The sequence below is a fragment of the Astatotilapia calliptera genome, chromosome 15 (genome assembly GCF_964374335.1).
Source record: "Astatotilapia calliptera chromosome 15, fAstCal68.1, whole genome shotgun sequence".
In the NCBI taxonomy this organism is placed as follows: Eukaryota; Metazoa; Chordata; class Actinopteri; order Cichliformes; family Cichlidae; genus Astatotilapia; species Astatotilapia calliptera.
Genome location: NC_137436.1, coordinates 12365046 through 12383457, shown reverse-complemented (window position 1 = coordinate 12383457; position 18412 = coordinate 12365046). Strand labels below are relative to the sequence as shown.

General features: G+C 39.9%; 1 protein-coding gene across 1 annotated transcript; it reads right to left on the bottom strand.

Moving 5' to 3' along the window:
- Positions 1-65: 65 nt before the first annotated feature.
- LOC145420385 (serine/threonine-protein kinase pim-1-like) lies at positions 66-4153 on the bottom strand. The gene is made up of 9 exons (XM_080289576.1): positions 2728-4153; positions 2099-2335; positions 1848-1973; positions 1630-1724; positions 1444-1491; positions 1141-1359; positions 871-1051; positions 614-784; positions 66-524 (listed from the first exon to the last, which is right to left on the bottom strand). The coding sequence occupies exons 1-9, from the start codon at positions 2786-2788 to the stop codon at positions 433-435; spliced, it is 1230 nt and encodes a 409-aa protein (XP_080145702.1). The 5' UTR covers positions 2789-4153; the 3' UTR covers positions 66-432.
- Between the last annotated feature and the right edge of the window lie 14259 nt (positions 4154-18412).

The window sequence follows — 18412 nt, the reverse complement described above, 5'->3', positions numbered from 1 at the left end:
ATGCACCATGGGTAAAAAAAACAAAACAAAACAAAACAGTAATGAAGGAGAATCCTCAGCAAAGATGAATTAAACAAGTTTTATTTTGATCCAATTTTACTTTAAGTAAAACACATCTTTATTTGATGACTTTAATGTCATCAAATAAAGACAGTTTTGATGGAGCTCCTGACCCAGCCCAAGCTCTCTATGAAGACGAGGAAAAACTCCCCAGGGGGCCAGATCAATGGGAAGAAACCTCGGGAAAGCCCATTCAAAGAGAGATCCCCTTTCCTGGGATGGCTGGGGGGGTTACAGGAAGTCTGAAAAAGCTAATTTTTTATTTATTTATTTTTTAAGATTGACCCATTCCTGTCCAACAGAAAAAAGAAAGGAGGTTACCACAATGTATCACACTTATATGATAAGGTGTGAATTGTGTGTTTGTGTGTGCTATCTTAGCCAGGGGTGAAGCTGGAGCTCCTCCAGTGTTGGGCGCTTCTCCGGGGCTATAGTTAAACATGCCTCCAAGAAATTCTGGCATTCTTGAAAGAAAGAAAAGATCAAAAAGATGAAGATGATAGTTCTAGTGATCCAAGACATCAGTGAATCTGGAAGTGTGAAGTTTTCTTACCTGTGGACAGACGCTTTTTGATGCTCAGTTTCTTTGCGAGGAACCTCTCGGTACTAAAGTGCCGTGCATGAAGCGCTTCATACAACACCACTCCCATTTGCCACACCGTGGTGGGTCCACACCTGTAGCAGCTCCTCCTGTACCACTCGGGAGGGGTGTGAAGAGGAGTGCCTAACAAACAGACACAATTACAATTTCTTCTAAAACAAAAGACACAAATTGCTACATCTGTGAAAAGCAGGAGCAGAATATGTTACCATAGAAGACGCGATACAGAGATCGCTGTTTAACAAAGCAGCTCAGTCCAAAGTCAATGATGCGAACTCGAGGCACATCGGAGCCGGTCTCAATCAGAATGTTTTCTCCCTTGATGTCCCGATGAAAGATGTGTTTATCCTCAAGTTCCTTTACAGCATCAACTAGTTGCTTCAGAATGACCTGGAAAAGATGAAAAACACAATAATGAGTTAATGCTTTTCTGCCTTGATTGAATGCTGTACAGTCTAAGGCTCTCCCAGTCAACCTACCTTGGCCTTGTCCTCTGGTAAGGTTCTTCCATATTCTGCTTTGTATTTTTGCAGGTCCACAGCGGGGACAGGTCTCTCCAGCACCAGGATCAGCTCTTTGCCAAGGTCGAACCACTCCAGCAAGGACACAGGTGCTGATATTCCCACTGACCCTTCTGCTTCACCTGCAAGTTTAACCATAATGGCCACTTCCACCGAGAGCATCTTCCCGCTTTCATCCTGAAATATTACAACAAAGTGGATGATGAGGAACGCCGCATTCAATCCAGTAATGTAAAACTAATTCAAGTGTTGGACGCTTACCGCCACTTTGCAGTAGACTTTATTTTTGGGAATGTGTTTGATGGCAACCTAGAAGACACAGAGCATTGGTGAGCATTTCCTCAGTATGACATAATGAAAGGTGGAAACACAGCAGACGTCTCAGTTTACGATATTATCCATTATCTGCGTTACTGCCTGTCTTACTACCATCATCTGAACACTTACTGGAAAACGATCTTCTATCCGGTAGCCAGAAAACACTGCTCCGCAGCCTCCTTCTCCGAGCTGGTGCTCCTCCACATATCTGGCTTGGAATTCACCTGAACAGACAAAACAGCAAATCTTGTTTTATTACAGCTGTGACACAAATTACTCTCCTCTGTAGCCTAAATGTTCCTTTTGCCCTTCCCCTGAATATAAAACCCAAGCTGCTTGCTACTTACGTTTTTGGTCTGCCACTGATTTTTTGTCCTGGTCCACATTCCTTTTTTTTTTCTTGGGTGACTCTCTGTCGTCTCCCGTGGCCTTTCTTTTGCCATTTTTTGCGCACACCTGTTTGTTGTTCAAGTCTGGAGATGTGGAAAACACCAAAAGCATATCAGCTCACTGGATGATAGACACAAACACTAAACACCAATATCTTAAACCTAGCAACCACACTTAATCTACCCCCTTATTCAACTAATTAGCCTACCTTTACCAGAGTCCAACGAGGAGGATGCTTGCTCCTTGTCACCGCTCATATGGTCAAGAAGTTTAGCCCTCTTTGCTCTCTTTGTTGTGTCCTCTTCATCTTGCACAACCTTGCGCTTCACTCCTTTGACCACATCTGAGCTGGTGGAAGGACCAGCCTGCTCAGCGACCCTCCTCCTTTTCATTGGGGTCTTCTTTTCAGGACTGGCCTTTCTTTTAGCAGTCCTGCTCTTACAATCTATAAACGACAACAACACAGTGGTGAAAAAGAGTCCCCGACATCAAGACTGGAAGCAGTTTGATGGCAAAGAATTTGAAATTGCTTTTGCTTAAATGATCACAAGTTTAATCTTGGGATGAAAAAAATAACTGATCAGTGCGAGTTGATACTAGGTTTACTAAGTCTTAGATCTTGATGGCACTTGTTGGTCTGTTTTTACTGTTGAGTCCAAGAATAAACTTATTACATTATTTTACCAAAAGACCGGTAACCTTTCTTTGATTAGACATCTTGTATTAAAGCTATTTTCAATTAAACATATGATTCAATTGCTCCAAAAATGATTCACACAGTGTCAACATTTCTAGGATTTGGATTTTACCAGGATTTGATTTTATTATTTTACTTACCTTGATCTCCCGAATCTTTCTTATCGGCTGGAGTGGCAATTTTTCTTGTTTCCTTTTTCATTGTAATTTCGGAGACCCTTTAAAATCGAAAATGTAAACCGTAATGAGCTAAGATTGAGTTAATATTCCTTCAAATGTGCACCCTTCAAATGCTTGACTTTTCTAACTGAATTCTGTAAGTGAGCTTTATAAGTAAACTCTGGAAACTACGGCAACACAACATAGAATCTTGCCTTTCAGTGACTTCACTGACTGCCAGTAGTTCAAAGTAGTTTACAGAAAAACACTGGCAGACAAAGCCATAATATTTCTTATAATTCAATCATTTCATATCAATTAAACAGTTTCTTTCATTATCTTTCATCATTTGTATAAAGACCTCATCTATGGATGACAGTATGAAGATTTGTGGTTGACCACACACATTATAATAAACACAGTGTCAGCTACATTGTCATCTGATTTAAAGTATTTATTATGTACATTTAACTGTCATGGTAGTGAGTCTGTGACCCAGTGTTTTGTGTTTGTTCATTTATATTCATTGATTATTCTTATGTATGTTTTTGGTTCTCTTTATTGTTTTCTTCTTGTGTTATATTCTTAGGCTTTAGGTTTCTGTTACTTTGCCTTGCCCCTGTGTCCCACGTGTCATGTCTAGTCACTCTTGTTTCCATGTTCCCCAATTTCTCCCCAGTCAGTCATGTCTCTGTGTCAACTCTGTGTCTTTGTAAAAGTCTCTTGTTTGCTGTTTTACTTTGATAGTCATGTGTGCTGTGTTAGTGTTTTCATGTCTGTGAAGGTTCTCAGTCATCTAGGTCATCGTAGTCTAAGGAGTTTGGAAAGAAAGCGTCTGGACTTGAAGTTGCTTGAAGATGTTTCACCTTCTCGGATGAAAAGAACTTAAACTTTGCTTGAACATCTTCAAGCAACTTAAAGAAGTCCAGACGTTTTCTTTCTAAGCTCCTTAGACTATGTTAGTGTTTTCAGTTTTCCTTCCCCATGGTCTTGTTGTTTGTGATTTCTCGCAGCTGTGCTCTCATCCTGTGTCTTATTCCCTCATTTATCCCTCTGTGTATTTAAGCCCATTGTTTTCCTCTGTTTGCTGTCGGGTTATCTGTGTATCATCCATGACAATTAAATGAAATAGCAAATGCAACTACAATTTCAATGAGATTCATTCCTGGCATTCTACTGCGGTGGCTGAAAGTAGACACCAAGCATTATCACTGTAACTGATGTAAATATTGGACTTGGAGGGGATTCGTCTGATAGACTGATGCAAACATTACTGTGAGGAAATTTTTGAATCTCCCAATTTTCTTTCTTTCTGAAAGAAAGAAAGTTGGTTACTGTATCACATTTGTATGGCAAGATGTGAATTCAGTATGCGTGTGTGTTTGTGTCAGAGAGGAGTTTATCTGAGCCAGGGGTAAAGCAGGAGGTCCTCCAGCATTGGGCACTTCTCCAGGACTTTGTTAAAACTTGTTTTCAAGACGTCTGAAATGAAAGAAGGACAAGAGATATCGAGATGATAATTCCAGTGATTCAAGCGATCACATTGATTTTCTGCAAAATTTTCGTTTTGAGAGTCATTCGGCTGGGCAGGGGGTATAACACATCTGCAATGCAGCAACATCTGCTCTCTGGGCCTGTGTGAGAGTGTTATCTCAATGGCGGGAATGAGGATGTTGGAATTTGGCATCTCAGGCACCAACTCATCTCTTTCCTTAACCGGGCTCACCAGAGATTGGTTTCAGCCTCTCTCCATGCTTTAAGGAGGTTGAGTTGATAAATCTGACTGGCCCCTCCCCTGTCTGACCCTATCTCTTCATAGTCAACACCAATGTTCTCACCGTGTGACCATGAACGGTCCTTACCACTTGGCAAGTAATTTCGAGCTAGAAGAAGGGAGTAAGACAAGCACTTTATGTCCCTGTGAAAATACAACTACATTTTATCAAATATCACTAAGCAGTCCTTACCTTTAAATACAGCCTGGTTTCTTTCTCTTTCTTTCTATATCTCTGAGTGAAGTTAGCTCTCATTCTTTCTCTTCCTGTGAAATACAGCAAGTAGAGCTTTAGATAGCAACACACTGTAACACAGTTAGTGTTTGTTGAGGTGATAGAAATGCTGCATTTGAAATTACCTGACACAACATTTTACTCCCTTTTATGTTCACTCCTTTTTTTCTGAAGTACCGCAAATTATGGGCACGTGGGGTTGTTCTGGTGTTGTGCTAAAAATAAATAAATCAACACTACAGTACATGGTTTGTTCTTTCATCTCTTTTTATGCGACATCCTCTACTGATTAAAACGCGACTGCCTTTCACTGTTTAGGCTCAAATCTCATTGTTTGAAGGCCTGCAGTGACGTGAAATATTAACTTCCCCCAAATGCGTTAAACCCAAAGTAACGAGTTTGTTTTGAAAATATACGGAGTGGAAACTACAGATATTTGTAGTTTTGCACGTCTTTCTTCCTCCACCAGAGGCCATAGGCGCTGTCGATCTTGTATGTCCTCCTGCAGCAACATCTCTGCGAAGCTGATGCCTTCTTGCTTGCAGGTTGAAGAATCTTTGGTGCGCCTCCACAATTCTTCTTTAATTCGCCTCTGTGTGAATAGAATAATGATGTTTCTGTTTCTGCCATCAACTTGTTTCCCTAAGCGGTGGACAATATCAACAGCCTCTTCTAAGTTCAAGTCAGGGGCAATCTTCTGAAGCGTTTGCAAAACCTTCACTCTAATGTTTTCGTCTTTGTCTTCCTTCACCCCTTTCAGTTTTAGGCACCACCTCATTCGGTAGCGCTCTTGTTCTCTCACTCTTCTTTTCAAGTCTTCGTTTTCTTTAAGCAGCAGTTCATTTGCCAGTTTAACAACTTTCAGTTTGCAATCAGCTATCTCTGCAGCGTTAAACTCTACAGCCTTAGCCAAGCTGGCAACCATAGCTGCACTTTGTCTGTTTTGTTCCTTGATATCCTCCAGTTGTGCTTCAAATTTTTTGTCAAGTCCCATAATGGCTTCAAAAATAGTTTTATTGGAGATATCATCTTCCTTCGCTGAAGATTTTGTTCTTTTCTTTCCTCTGGCGGTTGTTTTCGTCTCCCTGTGAGGTGTCATGCCGAGCAGATGTCAGAATTGAGTTCAAGCAAAGTTGACTCTTTTGGTGATTACAGTTTGTCCGGGCGGGCTGTGCGTCTTATTTCATCTGCAGACACGTCGTTGGATGAGGAACAGCTCATGTTGGCATCAGTGGCAGTCAGGATGGCGGCATCTTCCAGAGGGAAGGTCAGGTCGCTGGTCTCTCTGAGCAGGACGCTGTCCACCAACAAGCCCGGTTCCACGGCTGGAGATTACCCCCGCTTTTCCCCCGAACAGCGAGCCAGCCGCGGCGCCTCACCCAAAAGCAGCGGCTGCTCCGTGCTCCTCTTCCCCAGTCAGGGCAGCCAGTTTGTGGGCATGGGCAGAGGACTTTTGAAATACCCCAACATTAAAGAAATGTTCACCATAGCCCAGAAGATCCTGGGTTACGACCTGCTGTCTCTGTGTCTGGAGGGCCCCGAGGACGAGCTGCAGAAAACCCCAAAGTAAGTGCCAGATAAATGTCTGGAAAAGGACAATAACTGCAGGTCCTGCCTTCTTAAATGTGGCCATTTTATCTTTTTTAAAAAAAAAAAATACTGCTACAGTAATATTAATTTATATTTAAAATGTGCGCACATTATGTATGAAGGTGTGGATGAATGATGCTTGTTGTAAGAAAGCATTTTGAGTGCCCAGTAGAAGAGCATCTTTCAAATGCAAAGTTTCTCATTTCAACTTTAATTACTGCACATGATTAAGGCGATAAGAGTAAATAAGGCTTCCAACAGTGGTTATTTCTTATTATCATATCTTATTTTTATTGGTTTTATCAGTAGATTGTTGTTTCACTCCCACCAAAAACATCACCGTAAATAATCTTCTGATTCTGAATGACCATTTAAAAAAATAAACAAATTGTTCTGAGTTAATTTCAGTTACGGATGTATCAGTGACGTAAATGATATATTGGTCATAATCGGGAGGCTGTTACATTTTTATTTTTTTTTTACTTGTTTTGACTTGTCTTTCTGGGGCAATGAACTTTGCAGAAGGTAGAAAGATTTCTTTTTGGGGGTTTTTTGTGCATTTGTTAGCAAGAAGAGGCAGTCGCTTATTAAGCTTAACGCAGGAATGCTTTACAAACATTCAGAGATGGACTTACACACTTGCTTTACTTCTCTCGGGGATAACTTTGTCGGAGATGAAATGCCAGGTTCCTAGCGAAGCTCCAAATGCTATCCAGACCACCGACAGGTCCCGCATGCCACAGCCGCTCTATCACGTGATGCATACTGCTCCGACGTGCTAACGTTCTGAGGTGAGTTACGGCATGTTGCAAGTTTTGCGAGGTGATTTCGTGATATTTAATGGATCGGATTACATTTTTTATTTTTCTCCGATATCATACTTGCATATGTAAAGGATAGAAAAATGGCGGCAATCTGTGTAAGTTTAGACCAACAAAAGGCATTTGATAGGCTAGATTACGAAATTTTGTGGGAGGTAATGACTAAGATGGGCTTGGGAAAACAATTTATAAGGTGGGTGAGGATCCTTTATAAAGAGATATATTCAAAAATCAAATTGAACGGGTTCCTCACGGAAAAAGTTCATCAAGCGAGGGGGTTGAGACAAGGGTGCCCGTTATCGGTGGTACTCTATGTATTATATGCTGAACCATTGGCTTGTGCAATTCGGGAGAATAAAAGAGTGAGGGGGATAATGATGCCGGGGGGGGAATGTTTGAAAATATCTCAATATGCGGATGATACTATACTATATTTAGCGGACGACGACAGTTTAAGAGAAGTTGTGGAAATATTAAAAATATATGAAGAAGTTACAGGATCAAAAATAAATAAGGAAAAGACAAAATATAAGTACTTGGGGACGTGGGAAGGTAGAAGGGAAAATATTTGTGATTATACTTTGTGTGAAGGTCCTATGGACATTCTAGGAATTTCTTTTGGGAATAAGGAGGGCGATGCTATTTGGAACTGGAAGGGGAAGATGGCAGAGGTGGAAAGGAAATTACGACTATGGAAAATGAGGAAGCTTACAATTACTGGGAAGGTGTTAGTGATAAAGAGTGAGGTGGTGCCGAAATTATTGTATCTAGGCTATGTGTTCCCGATGCCACAAGTATTTAGAGCACAAATAACGAGGGGAATATTTAACTTTATATGGGGAGGTTACGAGTACGTAAAGAGAGTACAAATGTATTAGGAGGTTGCCGATGGGGGAAAAGGGGTACCGAACATTCCGTTAAAGTTAGATACGATTTTTTATGCAAATGTGTGTACGCTGTTAAAGAAGCCATATATTCATAAATGTCAGATATTGTTATGGTTCTGGTTAGCTATTCCATACCGGTTTTTAATTGGGTGGGAAAATCAGGGGCCGAAGGCAGAGACAAGACCAGAATACTTTCAGAGGATGGTTAAGTGGGGAAAGAGACATATAGAGTGCAGGGAGGTGGATACAATACAAAATCATAAACTTCTGTATAAAAAACTGGTGAGGAATGCTAACTACAACCAGGGGATAGTGAGTTCGGAAGTTTGGGAATACGCACAGGATAAGAGTTATAAGAATGTTTTGAAAGATTTTAATTGGATGCACCTACATAGGAAATTACCTGTAAGGACTACGATGTATGCACATAATTTGGGGAAGTTAAAAGAATGTCCGAGGGATAATTGCACAGAGGAAGAAACGATTGAACACGTCCTATGGGGGTGCAAATATGCAAAAAAGGTATGGGCTGGAATGAAGAGGAGGTATAAGGGACTAGAGGCTTTGACATATGAGGAAATAACTTATCTTAGGCCTAAGGATAAAAAGAAGGAGGAAAATAAAATACGTTGTATGTTGTTATCAATTACAAAACTTAAGATATGGAGGGCAAGACAGGGGTATATAAAGGGGGGGTATGAATGGAAAGAGATGGGAACAATAAAGGATATAGAGAGGGAATTTGAGGGGATATATCGGCATGAATTACAAAGATGGGGAATAGACACGATTAAGGACAGGTGGAAGGATTATTATGAATGATGTAAAAGATGTTTTTGTGAAATATGAAAAGTATTCAATGGAATGTTGAGCAAATGGAAATGTAAGATGGTGTTGTAAGTAAAAATAAAAAAGAAAAAATCTGAAAAAAAAAAAAAAAAAATCTGTTCTTATCAGTTACAAGGCGAGAAGCAATGCAGGATGGCGGCGGCGTCGGCCAATTTTCATGAGAGAAATACATGGATGCAAGGTACAAGAAATACTTTGAGATTCGAGTTGATGGAGAAAGAGGACGAGATTCATGACAGAATTAACTTCGGACGAAGGATCCTTTACGAGGCTTTAAAGATAAAGCCTGAGGAAATCTACTGCCTCCAGCAGAGTACGGCAAGTAAACATTATGATGTAACCTTTTGCACGGGAGAATGTGCGGAGGAGGTGAGAAGGAGATTTCACGGAGAAGAAAACGAAGAACTAAAGAAATATACGGTAACTCCTTTGTACAGAAATGATTATAGGATTTTAACGATCCATATGTATAACCCTTGGGTTTCGGAAGAGACAATTAAGTACTTCTTAGGAAGGTACGTCACAGTACTACCAGGAGTGCGCAAAATAAAGGATGGCTTAGGACTATGGACCGGAAAAAGACAATTCCGAGTCAAATTAAATGTGGATACGTCTACCGAGGACGGATATTGCCATCCACCCGCGGTATTCTCCATAGGAGCAGATAGGGGTTTCCTAGTGTATGCTGGGCAGCCCCAAGCGTGCAGAAAATGTGGCAGTACCGGACATAATGCGGACAGGTGTGAACAAATGAGGTGCAGGAGTTGCGGGAAGATAGGCCACATAACTAAAGACTGTAAGGAACCTAGAAAATGTCATTTGTGCGATTCAGAGACCCATATGGCAAGAGACTGTACTAGGCCAAGGTCATATTCTGAAGCGGCAGGAAATGAACATTACAGAAAATCGGATGCAGAAGCTGATATCGGAAAAAGAACACAGGAGGGGTCAACGGCTGCCGAAGATAACCTTAACGAAGAGAGAGCTGGGAGCAAGGAAGGCGGAGTAGAGCAGAGGAATAAGGAGGAAGGAACATTACGTGAATCGGACGCCGAGAGAGAGAAACAAGCAGAGGACGGACAGGTGTGGGCAGTAGTAGCGAAGCCGCGGAGAAAATCAGCAAAGAGGCGGAGAAAGGTGAGCTCAGGTGCTTCTCCAGAAGAGACAAAAACGGAAAATAAAGAGGATAGGGAGGAACGGATCGAGCAGGTGGAAAATACGGAGGGACATGTTTTGAGGGGTACACAGACTGAATGCATGCATACCCCCTTAAGTGACTTCACTAGTGATGGGGATACGGGAGAAGAGGCTGAAAGCGAAGAAAAATTGGAAGATTCCTTTATTAAGAACTTATTGGCGCAGGTTAATATGAAGAGTTAAAAATGGGGATACTGAAATAAAACTCCTATGGTTTTGATTTGTTTTGGTTTTGTTTTTGAGACTTTTTTTTTTTTTTTTTTTTTTTTTTTTTTCTTTGATTTATGTTTTAAGACATGGGAAACTTTCGAATAATAACATTAAATGTAAGGGGACTTAGGAATGCTCGGAAAAGAAAAATGGTTTATGAATTTTTGTTGTATTATAATTTTGATGTCTGCTTGTTGCAGGAAGTACATTTAAAAGATGAGGGGGATGTTGACCTCTTTACGAAGGAATGGAGAGGAGGTGAATCGGTCTGGAGTATAGGGGGAGTACATGGGACTGGGGTAGGAGTGTTATGTGGGAATAAAAGTATACGAATAAAGGACAGTTATACTTTAATACAGGGAAGGGTTATGGTTGTAGATGTGGAAAAAAGTGGGACACAAAACCGTATAATAAATGTGTATGCATATGTGGATCCCAAATTAAGAAGAGAACTTCTTTCAAAAATGGACACTTGTTTTATGACAAGGAAAAATATTTTTGTGGGAGGGGATTTCAACTGTTCACTGGAGAAAATAAAAACTTCGCTCCCTTTTAAGACCTTTATAAAAAAATACGGTTTAATAGATGTAATGGCCACACTACAAGGGAAAAGAGTGGGGTACACATGGAAGAACACAAGAGGGATGGAAAGTAGATTAGATTACATCTTGATAGAGAAAAAGTGTAAAATAAAACAAGGGAAAATAATACCGGCTTTGTTCACAGATCATCAAATGATAGTGGTGGATTTGGAGATAGAAGGAATAGATTATGGAAAAGGATACTGGAAACTGAATAACGAAGTACTTATGGAAAAAGAATATAAGGAAAGGTTTGCAGAGCTCTTCCCTTTATGGGAGGAGATGGAAAGCTTATATATAAATAAACTGGATTGGTGGGAGGATGTAAAAAACAAAATAAAAAAGTTCACGGTGGATTATTGTACGGAAAGGTCCAGCGTAAGGAAAGAGGAATTTCGTATATTGCAAAAAGAAATAGAATATACTTATACACTACAAAATGAAAAAGGAAACAACAAAAACATGGACGAGAAAATGGAAAGTTTAAGATTGAAGCAGGAAGAACTACTTGAAAGGAAGGCAAGGGCTGAAACATATAAGATAAAGCACGAGGAGTATGAGGAGAACGAGAAATGTTCGGCCTTTTTCTTTAAAAAGATGAAAAGTAAGGGAAAAAAGGGAGTTATAATAAAATTAGAGAAGGATGGGAAAATGATAGAAGGGAAGGAAAATATGCTTAAAACGGCGAAGGAGTATTATGAGGCCTTGTTTAGAAAAGAAAAATTAGAGGGAGAAAAAGGGGATTTTTTCTTAAAGAAAATAAAAAAGAGATTAACGGGAGAAGAAAGCGACAGTTTAGAAGGGGAAGTTACAATAGGGGAGGCATATAAAGTATTAAAAGGAATGAAGGCAAACAAAGTGCCAGGGATAGATGGATTAACAAAGGAATTTTACGAAACTTTTTGGGGAATGGTGGGGAAACATTTGTTGGGAGTTTTTAAGGAAATCATGGAGGGAAAGGAGATGACAGAGAGTATGAAGATGGGTGTGGTTTCTATTCTATTCAAGAAAGGTAACCCACAACAACTTGATAATTATAGACCGTTAACTATGCTATGTGTGGATTATAAGATCCTGAGTAGGATATTGGCAAATAGACTCGCGGGAGTAATGATGCAAATAGTGGAGAAGGATCAGACGTGTGGGGTCAGGGGGAGGCAAATGTCTTGGAACGTGCAACTACACAGAGACATACTCACATACGTTAGAGATAGAAATTTGCCAGCACTATGTGTGAGCCTAGATCAACAAAAGGCCTTTGATAGGGTAGATTATGATTTTTTGTGGAGGGTAATGCAGTATATGGGCTTGGGAGAGAAATTTAAAAAATGGGTAAAAAATTTATACAACGGCATAAGTCTGAAAATAAAAGTAAATGGATTCCTTACAGAAAAAGTGTATCAAACAAAGGGTTTGAGGCAAGGATGTCCATTATCTGTTGTTCTTTATGTACTGTATGTTGAACCTTTGGCTTGCGCAATAAGGGAAAGCCAGAGAGTAAAAGGGATTCCGATGCCGCGGGGGGAAGTTTTAAAGATATCGCAGTATGCGGACGATACAGTATTATATCTGGCAGATGATGATAGTTTAAAGGGTGCGATAGAAATTTTAGATATTTACGAAAAAGCGACTGGATCAAAGATAAATAAAGAGAAGTCGATGTATAAATATTTGGGGACATGGGAGGGTAGAAGAGATAATATCTGTGATTTTACTTTGTGCCAAGGCCCAATGAATATTTTAGGAATCACCTTTGGAAATAAGGAAGGAGATGAGCTTAGCAATTGGAAAAAAAGGTTAAGTGCGGTAGAAAAGAAGCTGGGCCTTTGGAAAGCAAGGAAATTAACAATTACGGGGAAGGTTCTGATTATAAAGAGTGAGGTGGTGCCAAAGTTATTACATCTGGCCTATGTGTTTCCGATGCCTCAGATCTACAGAGCGCAAATAACCAGAGCGATATTTAAATTTATTTGGGGGGGTTATGAGTATGTCAAAAGAACGCAAATGTATCAAGAAATTGAAGATGGTGGGAAAGGGGTACCAAATGTCCCTTTGAAGTTAGACACAATGTTTTATGCAAATGTATGCAAGCTATTGAAACAGAACTATGTCCATAAATGTCAAATATTGTTATGGTTTTGGTTAGCGATTCCATACCGTTTTTTGATAGGGTGGGAAAATAAGGGACCAAAGGCGGAAACTAGACCAAAATATTTTCAGAGGATGCTGGGATGGGGAAAGAAACATGCTGAATGTAAAGAGGTGGATACCGTACTAAACCATAAACTTTTATACAAGAAAATGGTATGGAAAGCTAATTATAACCAGGTACCGGTGAGTCCAGAAGTGTGGAAATGTGCACAGGATAAGACCTTTAAAAATGTTTTGAAGGATTTTAATTGGATGCATTTACACAAAAGGTTACCCGTGAGGATCACCATGTATGCACATAACTTGGGAAAACAGAAAAAGTGTCCGAGGGGCAACTGTGTAGAAGAGGAAACAATAGAACACGTACTTTGGGGATGCGAATACGCAAAAAAGGTATGGGAAAGGGTAAAGGGGAAGTATAAAGGTTTGGGCACGGTGACTTATGAAGAGATTACCCTTTTCAGGGCTAACAGCATAGAAAAAGAGAGATATAAAATACGATGTATGTTGTTAACAATTGTAAAAATGAAATTGTGGAAGGCAAGACAGAGTTGTATAATGGGAGGATATAAAGAGGGGGAAATAGGTACGACTAAAGCTGTAGAGAGGGAATTCGAAAAGACATACTGGCATGAACTACAAAAATGGGGAATAGACACGATCAAGGATAGATGGAAAGATTTCCCTTCCTTCTTTACTGCGAAGGCACCTAAAAAGTGGTGGTAGGTAAAGAGTAAGGAAGGGAGAAAGGGAAAAGGAGCAATGAAAAGCAATAAGTTATATGAATATGTTACATGAAAATGATTGGTTTGCGATGAATGAATGTGGGAAAGAAATGAAATGTAAATATGTCTTTGTAATGGAAATGGAAAAAGTTTTTTGAATTGTTGTGGAAAGAAAATAAAAGAAGTAAAAAAAAAAAAAAAAGAAAAAAAAAAATCTGTTCTTATCAGTTACAAGGCGAGAAGCAATGTAGGATGGCGGCGACGTCGGCCAATTTTTCGGAGAGGAATACATGGTCGTATGGAACGAGGAATACCTTGAGATTCGAACTAATGGATAAAGAAAAGGATTTCCATGACAGAATTAATTTCGGACGAAGGATTCTTTATGATGCATTGAAGGTACAACCAGAGGAAATCTACTGCCTCCAGCAAAGCACGGCAAGTAAGCACTATGACGTGACTTTTTGCACGGGAGAGTACGCGGAGGAGGTGAGAAAGAGATGTGGTACAGAAGAAAATGAAGAACTAAAAAAATATATGGTAACCCCGTTATACAGGAACGATTATAGGATTGTAACGGTGCACATGTATAATCCCTGGGTTACAGAAGAGACCATTAAGTACTTCCTGGGGCGGTACGTTACAGTGCTCCCAGGGGTACGAAAAATAAAGGACGGGCTAGGCCTATGGACTGGAAAAAGACAGTTTCGGGTAAAACTTAAAATGGATATGACAACGGAAGATGGATACTGCCACCCGCCTGCAGTGTTTTCCATCGGAGCAGACAGAGGTTTTTTGGTGTATGCAGGACAGCCACAAGCATGCAGAAAATGCGGCAGTACGGGACATAATGCAGACAATTGTGAGCAGGTGAGGTGTAGGAGCTGCGGGAAAAATGGCCATATCACAAGAGACTGCAAAGAGCCTAGAAGGTGTCACTTATGTGGCTCAGATACACATATGGCAAGAGATTGCACTAGGCCCAGATCATATTCGGAAGCAGCTAAAGCAGGGACCGAGGTAGAGCGGTATGAAGAAACGGATATAGGAACAAATATTGGGGAAAGCGCACAAGAGGCGCCACCAGCAGAAAGGAATCAGACTAATGAGGAAGAAGGGGGGGGGGGGAGAGGATGGGGCCGAACAAGGAAAAGAAGAAGGCGATAAGATGGGGGAGAAAAATGGGGAGAAGCAGTGCGAAGAAGGACAAATATGGGAAGTGGCAGCTAAGCCACGAAGAAAGTCGGCCAAAAGGCGTAGGAAAGTGAGCTCGGGAGTCCCTCCAGGAGAGACTAATTTGAAAGAAGGTAAAGGAGAGCGGATGGAAGAGGGAGGGGAGATGGGAGCGTATGTGTTGAGAGGGACGCAGACTGAATGTATGCACACACCAATGAGTGATTTAACGAGTGATGGAGACGTTGAAGAAGAAGAAGTAGAAAGTGAAGAAAAATCGGAAGATTCATTTATAAAAAATTTGCTGGCGCAAGTCAACATGGACTAATAAGGGAGGGGAAAATGGACGACAGAGGTTTTTCTTTTTTTTCTTTTTCGGCTCTAATTTTGTAAAGTTTTCCTTTTTTTCAGGGGATATGAAGATCAAAAAGACAACTAGGAGATGGTATCTGTTTTTTCTTTTGTTTCTTTGTTATAAAATTATTAAGTGCCCTCTGCTTAGGTGTATAGATACCCCTTTTTTTACTACAAAATGGTGAGGTTCCGAATAATTACGTTAAATGTAAGGGGGTTAAAAAATGCCAGAAAAAGACAAATGGTATATGAATTTCTGTTGTTCTATAATTTTGATGTATGTTTATTACAGGAGGTACATTTGAAGGACGAGAAGGATGTTGTTATTTTTTCGGAGCAGTGGAGGGGGGGTGAATCGGCATGGAGTATAGGAGGAGTATATGGGACAGGGGTGGGAGTGTTGTGTGGAAATAAAAGTATAAAAATAAAAGAAAGTTATACGGTGATACAGGGAAGAGTGATGGTGGTAGATGTAGAAAAAAACGGGGTCCAAAGCCGGATAATAAATGTGTATGCACATGTGGATCCAAAACAAAGAAGAGAACTCCTTTTGTCGATGGACACTTGTTTTATTACAAGGAAAAATATTATAGTGGGAGGGGATTTTAATGTATCTTTAGAAAAAGAAAAATTTTCTCTCCCATTAAAGACATTTATAAGACAATACGGGTTAACGGATGTTATGGGCAGACTTCTGGGGAAAAAAGTAGGGTATACATGGAGGAATACAAGGGGGGTACAGAGTAGGTTGGACTATATTTTGATAGATAAAAAGTGTAAAATTAAAGGGGGAAAAACGATTCCGGTTCTACTCACGGATCACCAGGCGGTAGAGGTGGATTTGGAGATAGAAGGGATGGAATACGGGAAGGGATATTGGAAATTAAATAATGAGGTGTTAAAGGAAAAAGATTATAGGGATAAATTTTTAGAGATCTTCCCTTTATGGGTGAAAGTAAAAGAACTTTATGGAAAAAAAGGGGATTGGTGGGAGGATGTAAAATGCAAGATAAAAAAATTTACGATAGAATATTGTACAGATAGATCTAAACGTAGAAAAGAAGAATTTAATATGTTACAAAAAGAGATAGAACATATCTATGTTATACAAAAGGAGGGGAAGGAAAAAAATGTAGATTTGAAAATTGAAGACTTAAAGGTGAGGCAAGAAGAGTTATTAGAGAGGAAGGCAAGAGCAGAAACATATAAATTAAAACAGAAAGAGTATGAGGAAGATGAAAGGTGTTCCGCATATTTTTTTAAAAAGATGAAAAGTAGGGATAAAAGGGGGGTTATAGAGAAATTGGAAAAGGATGGGAAGGAGATTATAGGGAGGGAAAGTATGTTGGGGGTAGTAAAAGAATATTACGAGGATTTATTTAGAAAAGAAAAAGTAGGGACAGAAAAAAGAGATGTTCTTTTGGGGTCATTAAAGAGGAGATTAGTAGAGGAAGATAGGGAGTTTCTGGAAAGGGAAATAACGATGGAAGAGGCATATAAGGTGGTAAAGGGAATGAAGGTAAATAGGGTACCAGGAATAGATGGATTAACGAAAGAATTTTATGAGGTATTTTGGGGAGTGATAGGGTCACATTTGTTGGAGGTCTTTAAAGAAATATTAGAGGGGGAAGAGATGGTGGAGAGTATGAGGACGGGTGTGATTTCGTTATTATTTAAGAAAGGGAATCCTCATTTACTTGATAATTATAGACCTCTCACTATGTTATGCGTGGATTATAAGATTTTAAGTAAGATAATTGCAAATAGATTGGTAGGGGTAATGTCGGATATAGTGGGAAGTGATCAAACGTGTGGGGTGAAGGGGAGACAAATTTCATGGAATATACAATTACATAGGGACATACTTGCATATGTAAAGGATAGAAAAATGGCGGCAATCTGTGTAAGTTTAGACCAACAAAAGGCATTTGATAGGCTAGATTACGAAATTTTGTGGGAGGTAATGACTAAGATGGGCTTGGGAAAACAATTTATAAGGTGGGTGAGGATCCTTTATAAAGAGATATATTCAAAAATCAAATTGAACGGGTTCCTCACGGAAAAAGTTCATCAAGCGAGGGGGTTGAGACAAGGGTGCCCGTTATCGGTGGTACTCTATGTATTATATGCTGAACCATTGGCTTGTGCAATTCGGGAGAATAAAAGAGTGAGGGGGATAATGATGCCGGGGGGGGAATGTTTGAAAATATCTCAATATGCGGACGATACTATACTATATTTAGCGGACGACGACAGTTTAAGAGAAGTTGTGGAAATATTAAAAATATATGAAGAAGTTACAGGATCAAAAATAAATAAGGAAAAGACAAAATATAAGTACTTGGGGACGTGGGAAGGTAGAAGGGAAAATATTTGTGATTATACTTTGTGTGAAGGTCCTATGGACATTCTAGGAATTTCTTTTGGGAATAAGGAGGGCGATGCTATTTGGAACTGGAAGGGGAAGATGGCAGAGGTGGAAAGGAAATTACGACTATGGAAAATGAGGAAGCTTACAATTACTGGGAAGGTGTTAGTGATAAAGAGTGAGGTGGTGCCGAAATTATTGTATCTAGGCTATGTGTTCCCGATGCCACAAGTATTTAGAGCACAAATAACGAGGGGAATATTTAACTTTATATGGGGAGGTTACGAGTACGTAAAGAGAGTACAAATGTATCAGGAGGTTGCCGATGGGGGAAAAGGGGTACCGAACATTCCGTTAAAGTTAGATACGATTTTTTATGCAAATGTGTGTACGCTGTTAAAGAAGCCATATATTCATAAATGTCAGATATTGTTATGGTTCTGGTTAGCTATTCCATACCGGTTTTTAATTGGGTGGGAAAATCAGGGGCCGAAGGCAGAGACAAGACCAGAATACTTTCAGAGGATGGTTAAGTGGGGAAAGAGACATATAGAGTGCAGGGAGGTGGATACAATACAAAATCATAAACTTCTGTATAAAAAACTGGCGAGGAATGCTAACTACAACCAGGGGATAGTGAGTTCGGAAGTTTGGGAATACGCACAGGATAAGAGTTATAAGAATGTTTTGAAAGATTTTAATTGGATGCACCTACATAGGAAATTACCTGTAAGGACTACGATGTATGCACA